This window comes from Sceloporus occidentalis, unplaced genomic scaffold (assembly GCF_023333645.1).
Source record: "Sceloporus occidentalis isolate IW3139 unplaced genomic scaffold, rSceOcc1.0.p SCAF_16, whole genome shotgun sequence".
Taxonomy (NCBI): Eukaryota; Metazoa; Chordata; class Lepidosauria; order Squamata; family Phrynosomatidae; genus Sceloporus; species Sceloporus occidentalis.
This window is the reverse complement of record NW_028316996.1, coordinates 13,096,226-13,112,023: the sequence shown is the minus strand read 5'-3', so window position 1 is coordinate 13,112,023 and position 15,798 is coordinate 13,096,226. Positions and strand designations below refer to the sequence as shown.

Below are 15,798 nucleotides of genomic sequence, written 5' to 3'. Positions count from 1 at the left end.
GCCCTCTGCTCCACTTCAGTTATTCTACCGAGCATGATTACATATTCTGCTTCAAATACATATTCTGCCCCTATACAATAATTGTCACTATGGGACACGTTGTGGTTTAGACGCTGCACATTATTTAGCACTGGCATTATTATTTTTACATTTTATATTACATATCAGATTTACAGCAGATTACGTAGCACTATTATAATGTGGGGAAAAGTGTCAAAATAATACAAACATATTGATACAGAAGAAGAGCGCCCTGCTGTTTAAACTATTGGAATTTATTAGGTAGAGGTGATTAATCTCAGGGGAGTCCCTAGGGCTAGGGTAAGGGGGCTGAAGACCTAATTGTTTTTGGTGGGCAGCACTGAATGAAGACTGACATATACTCTGGCTTTGAGTCATTGGAGCTGCCTACTAATTCATCCTTTAGTCCTCTTGCCCCAAGCATCCTGAGTAGGGGTATCCGGAGGCTGATGCATGGCACCTAGTCACCCTTTTAACAGAAGAGCACGTCGGCCTACACAAGGCTCTGTGAAACATTAAAGGGAGGGGGAGAGAATGGGAAGAAGGGAGAGCTGTGGGAGGGAGAGAGGATGAGAGAGTGAAAAAGTGAGAGTGAGTGTGTGTGTATAAGTTTATTGTGTATGAGTGAGTATGTGTTAATGTACAGTGTTTTAGTCAGTGGCTGTTAGGAGGGGATATTTTACTCATGATACAAGTGGTGCCATTTTGATATGAAGAGGGAAGTCACAAGATGAAAAGCCCCTTGGGTAAAGTCACATTTTAGTGGCACACGTCACAGTTACTACGGGGCTTTAGCCCCAGAAGTTTTTCAAAGCTAGTGTTATCCATGAGTCTGTAAATATTTAATTTACCAGAGAGTTGGAGATGATATTCTAAACTCCATATGTTCACTACGCAATTCTATTTGGTTTTCTGTTTCAGTTTCAGGTTTTCATAAGCAGGTTTTCTCGAGTATTTTTATCCAGAAGTATGGTTCATTTGCTGATTATGTGTAACATTGATGCTTCCTGTATTTGCTTAAACCAAATGATTTCCTCATTTTGGAATTGGACCATATTACCTTTTTTGACCTTAAATAATGGTAAGTTATTCATAAAATGGTGACCTGATATTTTCAAATAACATGCTCGACTCCCCATCCACCTCCCACAGCATCATACTTATATAATGAGAGGCTGTTACCTAGCAACGATTATATCCATTTCGCTGGTACTATTTGATTTTGAATTTCTCTCCTGGCTACCTCATTATTTCCATATTCAGACTTAATTTCTCTTTGTGTCATTGTCTTTGTGTCTAGTTGGAAACATTTAGATTTTTTGTTATATTCCACACAGTTAAAATACTAGTGTTATGTTAAAACAACAAGTTGTTCTAATTATGTTTACACGCCAGTTATTTTATTTACTCCAAAGAATATATAAAAATATATAAATATATATAAAATTTAGGCCAAACATATACAGTTTAGTAACTTAAAGGAGAACTCCTGCCGTTCAGATGAAAAATATGTTTTCAAATATATTGTGCTATTTGGAGTTCGGAAACAGTTCTACTCTGTGCATAATATGTTTTCTGCGAAACGGAATATTTGCTATTTGTATGTGTTCTAGCTCAGGCGAGAAATGTTAGAACAAGAGGCCATAGTCTAAAATTGGAGGGTCAGAAATTCAGCTGTAGTATAAAGTTGTTTTACTTTACTGAGAGGGTGGTAAACAAGTCTAACAGCCTCCTCTCAGAAAGTCTATTACGGACTGAGGAAATGTGAATATTCATAGGCATTAAGCAGAATCAAGTGTCAAATTCTATTTTTCTATGTTACCTTAGACTCCTCAGGTCTCAGGAGTCTAAAGTCTCCGGGTCAATGCTAACATACATTACCTACCTACAGAACTGGATTTTTTGCTCAAGGAGAATTTTTTTTATGTATCTACATTTACATTTCTCAATTACAGTTGTTAAAGTCCTCCAACTTTCCCTAAAATAAAAATGTAATCAGGGAACCCTTTCATAGTGCCACGGCTCTGATCCACATGTGCCTAAGAAGTCTTTTTTTCATGTATGGGGTAGAGACTCTAGTCTCAGTCTGGAGAGAAGAATTATGACATCTTGACAAAAATCTGGACATATCTACAAGAAACCATATTGCATATGAGAATATATCTTATTTCTGAGTGTAGTTCCTGGTTATAGCTCTTCCTTGTTCTTGCCATATGGCCAGGGACAAGTGTACAGTCTTATTAACGTACAAGACATTGTTTTATCGCCATTTGTTTTTAATAGTTTCACATATCATAAATATATAAGATGCCTCTTTTCCGATATAAACAAATTCAGCTTTTCCAACCATTCTTCATAATTAAGCTGTTCACTGCTCTTATTCTACTCTAGAGTGGCATGGTCTTTACACTCCTTAAGCATATTTCCCGGTAGTAATAGGGAAATACTTTTTCCTATGGTGGCTCCGATCGATCTATTTCATTTGTCAGCCTGCCATAGCAGAATTCAAGTGTCATGTAAGTACAGAACAGCACTTTAAGTTTACAAAACAAAAATATATTTACCTGTCTTAGTTTCCCACCCACAGAGTCCCTGCATCCCTCTGTAATGTTGTACACTGTTGGACAGTTGTTGGAGGGGTACGCTACTTATATGGATTCACAAATATTATTCTTGTTTTTTCCTATTTCACCAGCAAAATAACTAGGTGGAATAACTTCAGCTTCACGTTCCTTCAATACTGCAAAGCCTTATGTAGGTATTCAAGTTTGCCCACAATTATTTGTGGACTTCGGGTTGCTTTCCCTGTAACACAATTGACTTTTTGTCTCTCCGTATCTCTATATACATTGTTATGCTGGGAACAAACAGGTCTCAAGATTGGTCCTGCTGAGTTTGTCAATTAACGGTTTGTTGTCTGCCACCGAACACTGATTAGTAATGTATCAATACTGTTTTTCCTTTATGTCTTGGCTGGACTTTGGCGTAAATGTCTAACATATTGGCACAGAGCAACATGTTGTTGTTGAGATACGCATTTACATTACCCAAGTCCCTTTAGAGCGGGGCACAGGACAATGGTTACAAAGCAGGGACTTGCGTAAAATACAAAATGTAACATTAGAGAAACAGTTGATGATAAGTGCACTTTAGAAAGAAATTGTAACCATTTTCAGCTTTCTGATGGTTTATACCCTTTAGTTTTATGTTTATTCTTCAGCAACATAGCAGAGTTTGAATTCAGCAACTGAATATTTCGCACACAGGCATTCCATACTTTTTTTTTTTTAATAAAAAGTGTATAAAAGGCTACACTTCAACACCCCACTTTTCATCGAGTGAGGTTGTTTTACATGAGGCTGTGACAACATCATGGAGGAAGGGGTTGTTGTAACATGTAGTGTATGCTGCAGCTTGGGGGTGTAGTGTGTGTGTGTGGGTGGGAGTTCATGATGTACAAGCAGGACATGTGCCTCTTCTTATGGAGGGCACCCTGTGTCCCATCCGGCACAAGATGTGTTCGAATTCCTGCAAAATGAGAACCCAAGACTGGTGCATTGTGCCGTGCTTGGCTGAATCGAGATTTTTCCCAGAGGAGAATATCTACTCCGAGGACTGAGGTTTTTTGAGTCGACATGGAAGATACTGGGGGTTGGTGCTGCGCAGCCAAGCTTGCGGTCTTCCACAGACGGTGAACAGAGCATGGATTCCATGGACATACTTCCTGCGGAGTACTCTGCGAGGATCAGGAAGCTGCAGTAGAGAAGCGTTTGTATGCAGCAACTTCTCTAATAAATGCGTTTATTACCTTTTTGTCTGTCTGGATGATCTTAGCCCTTGTGTTAACTCTCGGGTCTACCCCTGAGAAATGCTACCATGTCGCCTTGAAACCTGGTCCCCGTTACACCCTATAATGGAGTAAATACATGTTTTCCATTAACTCAAATCAAATGATATTTAATTACAATTTAAGCAGCCCTTCATACAATATTTATATATATTGAAGGAATGTGTTGCAGGCTTTGAGAGGGCTGTAAGAGAGAGTGGTAAATATACTGTTAGAGTGGACAGAGGCAATAAGAGGGCAAATATATAGGAGATAAGGGCTTAGTGGAGCAGAAAAAGAAAAAACAAAACAAAACAGACCTAAGAGAAGACAGGCATGACATACATTTTAGAGTAAATGATGAGCAGGAAATATTGCACAACCGGGATAATTACTAGCGTCTTGTTTCCACTGAGTGCGGCACGGGGAGATGTCTCCTTCTGCTATAGGGCTCTCCTCATACTTTTATGATGTGACAATAAAGCTTGAATTTTTTTACCTAGACAGAGGTGGTAGTACTTTATGAGTTATTAGTTCCCTACGAGGTACACAGCAATCTGCTCATGTTTTCTTATGATATAAATGTTGCCAAATAAAAACCAGTAAGTAATCAGTAAGTAGAGGGATGTGTCCAGGCTTTAAGAGGACTTTCTACAGACATGTACAATATATATATCTTTCCGTGTAATATTTTTTGGGGCAATGATGACAGAAAAAGTAATACTTAGAGCTATAAGGTCATTATGCTACCTGAAAAAGGTAAAGCCACCCAAGGGACCTTGTGTAGAACACCATGGAGGAGCCATGTGCATAGGAGCTTGGAAACATCAAGATGCAAGGTGTTTGTATATAAACAGATGATAGATAAATAGATATACATACTCCTTTAATCTCTGAACATACTGTTAGATTTGAAGTGTAATGTTATAAAACGTGAAAAATCTTTTTAATCTATATTGGGCTCAAAATGTATTTATGGTAAAAAAGATAACTTACCACTAATATAAAAAAAAGCTAAAAACTGCTCCATTTTTCAAATTCAGGATTTTTCTTCTAGTAGAGAGATATTTCTAATAAAGTTCTGTTACCTTATACAGCTCCTTGTGCTCTCATAACGCCAAGACAGAAACAGAATTTGACGACAGATTCAGTCTGCCTGTTTTTCGTGGTGTAAAGTCTCAAACATTAATCGGCCCTTGGTCTTCTAAAAGTTAATAACCAGCCCAATACTTTTTTACATGGAAACGTATCACCACATTGTGGAAAATAACTAAAACTTGCCAAATATTAGTACTATGCAAAATAACAACATTGTCCAAAAAATAAAAACATGGATGCATCTGTCTTACGAAGGAAAGTAGGAGGATATTACACTATCATTTCTCAAAAAAGGGTCATGAAAAAGTTCTCATATGTTCCCATCAATATTCAACCATGGATGGATAGTATTAATGATTAGATGATAGATGATAAGAGACCTGCACATTAAGATAAACATACGGACAGGTAGGCAGACATAGCTAGAAGGTACTTGGGAGTACTTGGGCAAGTTGATGCTTTAAGTGAGCATTAAAAGCAGCAATAAGTAGAGGAGCGTCTGAAGAACGAGGTAATAAGGAAAAACAATTAATTTTATAAATTGGGGATCAATTAGGAATAGAAAATAAACAAAGACTGAATGTGGCAAACAGACGGAAACGGTTAAGTGTATGATCAAACTGCTATGCGACAATGTTTCACACAAAAGACACACAAAGCGAGTATAAGAAAACATGTACTGATAGTTGATATGTGCTTCACGGTGTACAAGGGCTTCTTTTAACAATATAGACATAAAAAACGCACTAGAGACAATAGTTCACTATGAAAGACAGTCATTTTACTTATTTTTCCGCAAAATACAAATGATACCTTGATTCCAGCAGCAGAACGTCTTCATATTTTTTCCTTATTTGTGCACTACAGACAGCTGAATTAAGTCCCTTGAGATACACAGATGTTTTTTACTTAGTTATAATACATCTTGTCATCTAGGGGCGACAAAGTCCAGCTTATGCCGCTGTAAGCCTCTGTTTGCCTGGATGTATATATATATATATATATATATGTGCGTAATCTGCCTTCTTAACTAAATTTGGATTTTAAATACTACTTTTAAATTGAAATAAAATTTCAAAATATATATATACACATAAAACCAACTGGAAGCAATCCAAAGTTTTAAAAATATCAGATTTCCCTGCACTAATCGTTTTTACATATGAGAGATATGGATAGCCAACAAAATCGCACACTCAATCTATAAAGCAGAGGATTGTTTGCCGGCATAGAACATTTAATACAAACGCAACATTCTTTTGAAAACTTGGAGCGCTCCATGTCTTTGGGTATAATAATTTAACAAAAGCTTTACTGCACAACCAGTGTGAAAATACTATAACAGATAACAAGTATTCCAACAGTCTTTCATGAAATCCGGAGTGGGTGAAAAAAATAAAAAAAATAAACATAAAAACACTGTGAAGGTGATTGCATCACAGCAGATGGCACAAACGAGAACAAATTAAGTACTCTGTGGTTAGGCAACCGCCTTTATTCAGTTTCAAGTGGCTTGTTAAAAAAGGAAAGAATACATATAATTTAGGATCCTTGGGGGAAAAACACAATGGTAAGAACAAAACACTATATTGTTATATCTACGATAGAGGAGGGGAATAAAATTCAAGATAAGACGCACATGCAATTATTAGAACTGACATTTTTTTTTTTTTAAGATTATGGGTTTATTTTCCTTATTGCAGCTTATTGTAAAATCATATGGAAATTATAGTAATCCTTTTGTTATCGCCGAACTGCACACTTTCATATAAATCTATGCGATCTGCAATGTTTCCTTTAAAAAAAAAATTTTCTTCAGGTTTCTACATGTGTAATCATAAGATTTAAAAGGAAAGTAAAAAAAAAAAAGCCACCCGGGTTAATAATGCTTTGAAATGAACATGGCGTTATTTTTAATTTAATAAAAGGTCAATTTAAGGTAATTTTGGGGCTCTGCCCCAGTATCACTCATTACAAAGGGATTGCAATAAACACCAAAATTAACATTGCCAAAAAATAATTGGCCAAGTACTTCTCAGAAATGTAAAAAGTTATACTTTACAGAAAGTGACTCATCACAAAGTTGTGCTATTTTTTTTTTATTAATTCAAGGGGATCATTCTCCCTTTACACCACTTTTGCTGGAAACCCGAGGACACGATTTCATCCGTTTCTATCCGATTTTGTCCCATTTTGGTAAAATCCTACATTCTGCCCTAAGTTCTTCTAAAACTGCACTTACATACTTATTTCTGCTGGTTATATGACTTTGCAATGCCATTAAAATGACAAACTGTCTTTACTACAGAATGCTTTTCTTGTGTTTCTGAAACACAATGCTAGGTATACGTTAAGTATGGCTATTTTTTTTTATAATTCCCTAGAAAAAAACCCGTTACCGCTAACATTACTCGTAAAGTCACTTGGTTATATTTGCATATTCTGGACACATCAAAATGTAAAGATTCTTTTTAACAAGAGGACAGGGGCGCAGGTTCATTGCTACATTGAGAAAAGTGATTCGGAAACTGAATATCCTAGCCGAGGCATAATAAATCCTTACTCGTATTTTGTATAAAATAGAGGAGAATAAATATAATTATTATGCACAGTAGAGATTAGTTCCCCCAACTGAATACAAACATAGGTTTACTTAAAATATTTCCAGCAACGTTCAACCTTGCATTTTATTCTTGTGATGTAGCTGAATTTGGATCTGCAAAAAGCATGCCAAGTTAACAAATACATATACATTACGTGTGCATGCGCACAAATAATCATTGTTCCCTCCCGGCTCTTAAGATAAGAAAAAAAAATATGCTAGTTCCATGTTTATTATATATATTAGAATGCTATACACAAGCATGTTAATTTCACAGATTTTTTTTTTAAAGATTCTTAATATTATTTAATATCATTAGAAATACACATTTCAAAAAAAAAAAAAACCAACTTCTACAAAGAGAAAAAAAAACAGTTATCTTGATTAGCAAAAGCGTAGAGATCTTCATGGCATGGGGTGGTAATTTTTTTATTTTTATTTTTTACAAAAAACCCTTAATCTTTGTTTTTTCTTGAGGACTTGTAAAATATTAGCGAAGCTATCAAGGAACAAAAAAAAAAATACATTTTGGCTTAAGTTACCTACAAAAAGCCACAAATGCTTTGCAAACTTTAACTTTTTTTTTTTATATGAAAATAAGCAAAATGTAATGTACATAATTTATATTACTATATATTAATTGGTGTATACCCAGAACCTAACAATAACATATGTAAGCTCTCCAACACAGCATTCCGTATGGTCCGTTATGAAATATTCATGGTTTTTAAATAAGGTCCATACTTTCTTAGTATGCTTGTGTTTTTGCTTAGTCTACCTACAATGGGTGGCCCAGCCATATTACCGGTATCAATAGCCGCCCAACGCTGGGACTGTCAAAACTTCTATACACATCACCATATGTTGCATAACAGCTGCTTCCTCTCTCGGTAAAGATCTGCCACCTCTGGCAAACGTCTCCTTTTTTTGTCTATTTACATGTAAATAACGTTGAACCTGCAACATAACACTATCTATTGTAACATACATTTTGCAAAGGGAGCACAACAGTGAAAAAGAAGTTAGCTTCAAAAACCTATTTTTGTACAAGTTTTCTGTTGTACAGCTTAAGTGCTAAGCTTGTTATCGTTTTTTTCCTTACCCCTATCCTGGATCACGGAGGCGATTTAAAAGTACTTTTACAAAACAGAGTACCTGACTTTCCCCCCCACACACACACACGGCACATATAATGTATATCGACCCTCCCTCCCTACAATTCCCGTTAAGGTATAGCACACACACACACACTGCAAAAAAAATCTAATATATAATAATTCTATCATGTCGCCCATCCTTCAGAGAGCCGCATGCGCTTGACTGAGGGACTTTCTCTTTCGTCCGGCGAAGGTCTGGTGAGTCCAATGGGGGAGTGGAAATCGTTCCGGTGATCTTCTCGGTCGCTTCCGTCATACGAACTGCTGCAGCTGCTCAGACTGTCAACAGGAGATCTCCCCGCTTCGTGGCGCGTGTGGTGTGGGTATCCCGAGGGAGTGTTGGTACGGTCTCTAGGAGGAGAAACAGGTTCTGACTTGATGTGGAGGCTTTGAGTAGAAGGCAGGGAGAGATTTGTACTCTGAGATAAGTGAGTGCTAGTGCAAGCTCTGTAGGAGGAAAGGAAACGCAGTTACAGAATGAGGAGGCTTAAAATGCCTCTAAACACTAACACTCACAAAAACAAGTTACTTTAAGCAGCAGTACCACCTACGTTTCAGTTCCACATACAAAGTCATTCTAGATGTCCACCATAAATGTGGTTTAGCGTTATCCAACAGAAAAGGGTTTATACGGGCAGACAGAGATTGGGACCTCTCAATAATGTTAAAAAAGGCCTCCAACTGGAACGTAAAAACAAGTAGATGTTTTATATATTAGGAGGCATTCTGAAGGACATTAGGGAATTGGTCAAAGTACCTTACTCCACGGTTCAAGGGCCATCAAGCTGGGGACTACTGGAATATAATGTATATTGCTTAATCAATACAATAAAACTAACACATCTTCCAAGAGCAAATTCCATATAGGTGACATCATATCGTAGTCTGCTGCTTAAAATAGTTTGGACTTTAAAGGACCAGGGGAAATGAAACGAATAAAGGGGGTTATTGCAGAATTATAAGCAACGGAATGTGAACTGTCACACATACTACTACTCTGAATGCTGCAGGCCTGGACCAGAACTCCTGTATAGGGATCCATTTCTACAACTTTGGCCACTAGAAGCCTGGACAGAAATGCGAATTTGTACATTACTGTCGTTTTAATAAAACAACACTGGGGAGAGATTGTTAATTGTGTTTCCAGTTCTAAATACAACAGCTTGTCATCATTTACAACTATGTGACAGCAAAAAAAAGCCAAAGAAAATGAAGCATCACCATTGACCTCTATAGGGACCACACTTCTCCTGCCCCGTATAGTTATCACAAGCAGGACATGTAATGTAATGTTTCTACTCTCCATTGTTTTTATTTTACTTTGCCTTTACTGTGCATTTCTTTTAGAATAGCGTCATATAAAGGTTGGTTAATACATCTTCTTATGATTTGAGCTCATAGAGCACATTACTTCTGCCAATAAATGCCACAATTGCACTCTAATATTCCCCAACCCTTGAGAATGCTACTTAAGTGCTTCAAGTACATCACTTAAAACAATACTATATATATAGAGTTCAGTTCTTTTTGTAATGGCTAATATATTGCCTTATAGAATATATTAATGTGGTATAATGCGACATGGAGTATGTTGAGCAGATCTAAAATAAAGAAACAGAGGCTCAGCACTCAAATGATAAGGTGAGTTTATTTCACATAGGTCTCACAATCTGCGTGATTATCCCTCCCCATTAAGGAACTGCTCCCATATTGCCAAGTTGCTGGTTGGGTCGGGCAGCCTTTAAGGAATGAGGAGGGAGGTAACCCCAAGAAACTAAACTGATTAGTTTTGTCACTTTTCATATATATTTTATGTCCACTGAGATAAAATAGTCTTTTACTTTTAAACCAAATATAAATGAATTTAGTAATTTTTTTAACATTCTTATCTGTTTTAGAAACAGCAAATGTTTGGGGTTTACTGGTGCATGGGGTGGTTAAATCTGGTAGGCCAATTGTTACAATGGCATCCAAATATTCCAAAACAGAACCTCAATATATATAATAACACAAAAAAATGAAAACGTGCTGCAAGTGAAGATAAATAAAAGTAAAACAAGTGGAAATTGTTAGAATTATAAACATTTTGAACACAAAATACAAAGCATTTTCTTTGATTAAAGTCTGTGCTGTTTAGAAACACAGCAAGCAAATATCACAGAAATCAGAAATAGCAGAACAGCAGAACAGGGGAGGGCTGGCAAGTTGACAGGGGGCAATTGACCCTTGGGCTGATATTTTTTTAAAAAATAGGTCACTTACGCAAGCTTGTTTGCGTGTATTTTGACTCACAATTCCAAATATATATGTATATATATATATATATATACAAGGCTTTCTACCGTAACAATGACTTTAGGCCACATTTGCACCCTGACTGGATCCTTTCTGTGTTCATTCATGTGTCATATGTTGTGGATCGTGCACATTAAGTGTGTTAGGTGCCAAATGTGAGCTACTGAGCCACATGGCTGGACCCAGCTGAATGGTGCCAGCTCTCCCCTGTACATACAAGCGCAACAGCCCACAGGAACAACCAATCGCTACGGTGAAAGTGGACAGACAAGGACAAGGGTCTGAACTGCAGGGTCCAGCTAGCGTAATAACACCTGTAAATGCTAAATGGATCCCTTGTGAAGAAGAGCTTGCAATCTCTATTCTGATTCTTTGTACAACTCATGTGTACCAGATGCAACGCATCGTAATCTCATCTACTGGTGCCTGCAGCTTTACTGCAAATCTAACAAACACACAAGTAATTGTTAAAAGTCATCTCTCAAATTCTTTTTCTGTTATTAAAAAGCATAATTGCATAATACCCTCTTCCTTTCTCCCACAATGAAGTAACTACATTAATTCCCACTAATCCTATTAGAATATAGTGACTAAGAGATCTAGATGCGAATGATGTTCACAATAGCTAATGACTGGCACACAATAGACTACTTATTAAATTAATCTAAAACGTTATCTAAAAGTGCCACCTGGTGGTAGAAGATGGCAAAGCTAACAGCCTCCTAGTAAGAGAAGCTCACAGGGGTCGACCCTTTATAATGCATATTGGTGGGAAGTATTTCACATAAAGTAACCTGCAACTTTTACAAGGAGAGATCAGGTGCTGGCAGCTATTATAAGATAACATTGTCTATATAGAATGTACATAATGGGAAAATCCTAATCAATGAATAGTTATGTATATAATAATTATTATTTATTGTTTTATAAAGCGCCATCAAATTCGGTAGTGCTGTACAATGGATATATATATATCTATATATATATCTATATATCTATATATATATCTATATATCTATATATATATATATATATATATATATATATATATATATATATATATATAGATATATATATGTCGGTTTTTTCTTAATAGAATGTTATGTATGCTGGCAGGCACTGCATTCTGGGACCCTACAGAGAGGATTATGGACCCTCCAACATAACTGGAGTTTGTCTTTCTATCCCATCATTACTGAGAACAGAGATACAATGTTTCATGTAAAAAGATATTCCACCTATACATTTTACTGGCAAGGTAGCACAATGTATAGGTGACTATATAGTGACACCTTGCCATTTTGCAATGGCAGGCGTGCTTAACAAAGACATTATTTATTACCTATATTTTCATCCTATTTATTATATGTTACCACAAATGGCTGAAAAGGCATTTAAGTTATTTATTATTCACACCACTTGCACTTTCCATTTGTAAATGTTTTCATTTCCTCTATGCTGATCTACGTGTTTAACCCCTTCGTGACAAAGGCTGATTTTACTTTTTGTACCCTTTGTGACAATGGCCGTTTTAACATTTCTGCGCTGCTCGTGTTTAGCTGTAATTTTCTTCTTTCCCGTTTACTGAACCCACACACATTAGATATTGTTTTTTTCAGGACAAGAAGGGCTTTCTTTAGATGACATTGTTTTGATTGTATCGTATTATTTACTATTAAAAAAAGTATAAAATATGGTGAAAAATTTAGAAAAAAATGACTGTTTCTAACTTTTAGTTGAAAAATCTTTTACTCATCTATAAAAGGTAATAAAAAAACCTGCTAAATAGATTCTACTATTTGTCCTGAGTTTAGAAATACCCAATGTTTTTATGTTTTTTTGCTTTTTTCTGCACGTTATGGAGCAATAAGTACAGGTACCGTTTTGCTATTTCAAAGCCATTTTTTCCAAATCTGGTAATTCTTCCCCTCATGTGCCATTTCGGGTATCTTTGAAGCCGGCCAATGCAATTTACCCCATCAAGTCATATATTTTTGAAAACTAGACAGCCCAGGGTATTCCAAATGCTGGTATTTTAACCCTTTCCAAGCACTTATTCTACCATCAGCCTTTGTCAAACTTTATGGTAGTAATTTTTTTGCATTTGTTTTTTCACACACATTTTACTTTAGGTATAAATAAACAGGTTCTGGTATATGTCACTATCAAAAAACACCCCAATATGTGTTTAGCAACATCTCCTGAGTACAGCGATACCTCACATGAATGATTTTGCCTGGCTGTTTGGGGGCAAAAGGGCCACATTTGGGGCATGCACATTTTTCAATGTTGCACTTTGGCATTTGGGGATCCACTGCCCATGCCCTATTTGGTACATCTTTGAGCCGGGCCATTTCAGTGTGCCCAATAAAGCTATATATTTTTGAAAACTAGACTCCCCAGGGTATTTCAAATGCTAGTATTTTAACTCTTTCCATGCACCATATCTACCACCAGTCTTTGTCAAACTTTGTGATAGTCATTTTTTTCCATTTGTTTTGTCACACACATTTTACTTCAGGTATGAATTAAAAAGTTCTCGTATATGTCACTATCACAAAACACCCCAATATGTGTTCAGCAACATCCCCTGAGCGCAGTGATACCCCACATGAATGATTTTGCCTGGCTGTTCGGGGGCAAAAGAGCCACATTTGGGGCATGCACATTTTTCAATGTTGAACTTTGGCATTTGGGGATCCACTGCCCGTGCCCTATTTGGTACATCTTTGAGCCGGGCCATTTCAGTATGCCCAACAAAACCATATATTTTTGAAAACTAGACACCCCAGGGTATTTTAAATGCTGGTATTTTAACTCTTTGCATGCACACATTTTACCACCAGCATTTTTTTAAAGTTTGCAGTAGTATTTTTGTGTGTGTATTTTTCCCACACACACCTACTTTATGTATGAATTTACAGCTCCTGGTATATGCCGCTGTCACACGACACCCCAATATGTGTTCAGCAACATCTCCTGAGTACAGTGATACCCCACATGCATGGGTTTGTCATTTTTGGGGGGAACTAAAAGGCCACATTTGGTACGTGTGCATTTTTCTAATTGGAAATTAGATGTGTGGCCATCCTTCCCCCCGTGTTAATTGGTGCCTTGTTGAACCCGGCCAATTCAATTTACCCCATCAAATCATACATTTTTTAAAAGTAGACACCCCATGGGCATTTAATATGCCAGTATTTTAACTCTTTCCATGCGAGAATTGTTTTAAGCTAATATGCTAATTTTAGGACTTGCTCACAAAAATATATTTTTTATATATATATATTTTTTTTTGCCTTTTTTTTTTTATTTTTTTAACATTTTTTTTCAACTTGAAGGTTCCCCTGATAGTGACATCAGTGGGAAATTATTTTTACATTTTACTGTTTTTTTACTATTTTTTTTCTAATTATTATTAATTTTATTTTATTTTTAATTTATTTTTTCTAATCACACTGTGATTAGAAAGCTGAGCTCCATTGACTTGCATGGTTGAATGCAGTACCTATATTCAACCTGCAAGTGGAGCCAGAGTTCTCTAGAGGGTCTGGAGACCGTCTAGCAAACTTTTTAGACTTTATTGTTTCTTTATTGAATTTTCCCGGACCGCCGCCATCTTGCAGATGGCGAAGATCACCGGCAGCTGCGGCTGTGACCGCTCTCCGGAGCGGTCACAGCCCATCCAAAGGTAAGTGTTTGGTGTCGCTGGATGCCTCCTGATCGAGGCATTCCAGCGACACCATTTAAGTTTAGGAGGCGATCGTTGATCGCCTCCTAAACGCTTTTAAAACGGGCGTCCGCCGCCATACAAAGTATGGCGGATGTTGACGCCCCGGGGAGGGGCCAGAGATGGCCCCTTTGTGCCGATAATGGCGTTGCTGAATGCCTCGAGGTCGAGGCATTACAGCAACGCCGTTTCGGTGCAGAAAGCGAAAATAGATCGCTTTCTGCACCCGTTTAATGACGTGCCGGTCCTGGCACGTCATTTGTCGTTATCGACATGAATTTCCGTGACGTGCCCGGACCGGCAATTGCCATCAAGGGGTTAAGAGGGTTTATAGAGTCAGTGTCCGCAGGAGACACACAGAAAAATAACACACACAAGTTAAGGACAAAGTGACGAGAAGACAGACAGTCAAGCAGGTAGCGGGATGCACAGGGTTTACATTAGAACATATATGAAACTACACAAAGTTACCCAGCTTACCCCAAATGGCTGAGGGCTGATGGCGGCATGTTATGCAGATGATGTTGTTGCCAGCCGGTAACTGAGCCAAGGTGAAGGGCACTGCTGTTAAATCCAGAGAGTGATGAAAGATCTGCACTACTTAAAGAGTATTCTGCAATAAGAGGATATACAATATGAGAACCCAAGGAGTCAAAACACAATTCATGTTAAGTGTAAATAAGACATGGGTAAGCAACTAGTATATACTTTTCGAGATGATTCATGTTAAATATGCGCAGATGTTGCCTCAGTTATAATGTTATTTTTTTTTAACTTCTGTTACATTTAGTAAAGTATGAATTAAGTAAAATATACACTAAAGAGGCAATAATACATTGAAATAAAAATCGTAGATATGAATTTTAATATAAAGAATTTCCATATTGTGGGATGGATTATTATTATTATTATTTTGGTGCAGGAGACCTTAAATCTCTTCATCATGTATGTGATGACCTGACAAACAGGAGATAAAGGATAAAGCTATGATCTCATGCAAGCTTCTCCTTTAGGTTTTATTATTTTGTAATACATCTGACAAATGTATAAACACTAAACACCTACATGC

The 15,798-nt window shown here is 36.9% G+C and overlaps 1 protein-coding gene across 11 annotated transcripts in view; it reads right to left on the bottom strand.

Moving 5' to 3' along the window:
• Window positions 1-8,829: 8,829 nt before the first annotated feature.
• The window catches only part of LOC149303046 (myocyte-specific enhancer factor 2C-like), a 56,206-nt gene continuing 49,237 nt past the window's right edge, over window positions 8,830-15,798 (bottom strand). For 6 of the 11 annotated variants that reach the window (XM_089481920.1, XM_089481921.1, XM_089481919.1 and 3 more), the window contains 2 exons: window positions 15,210-15,342; window positions 8,830-9,151 (listed from right to left, as the gene is read on the bottom strand). In XM_089481920.1, coding sequence (XP_089338046.1) covers window positions 8,830-9,151; window positions 15,210-15,342 — 455 coding nt within the window. The remainder of the gene's footprint in view (window positions 9,152-15,209; window positions 15,343-15,798) is intronic. The other 5 variants (XM_089481925.1, XM_089481926.1, XM_089481924.1 and 2 more) reach the window with 1 other exon arrangement.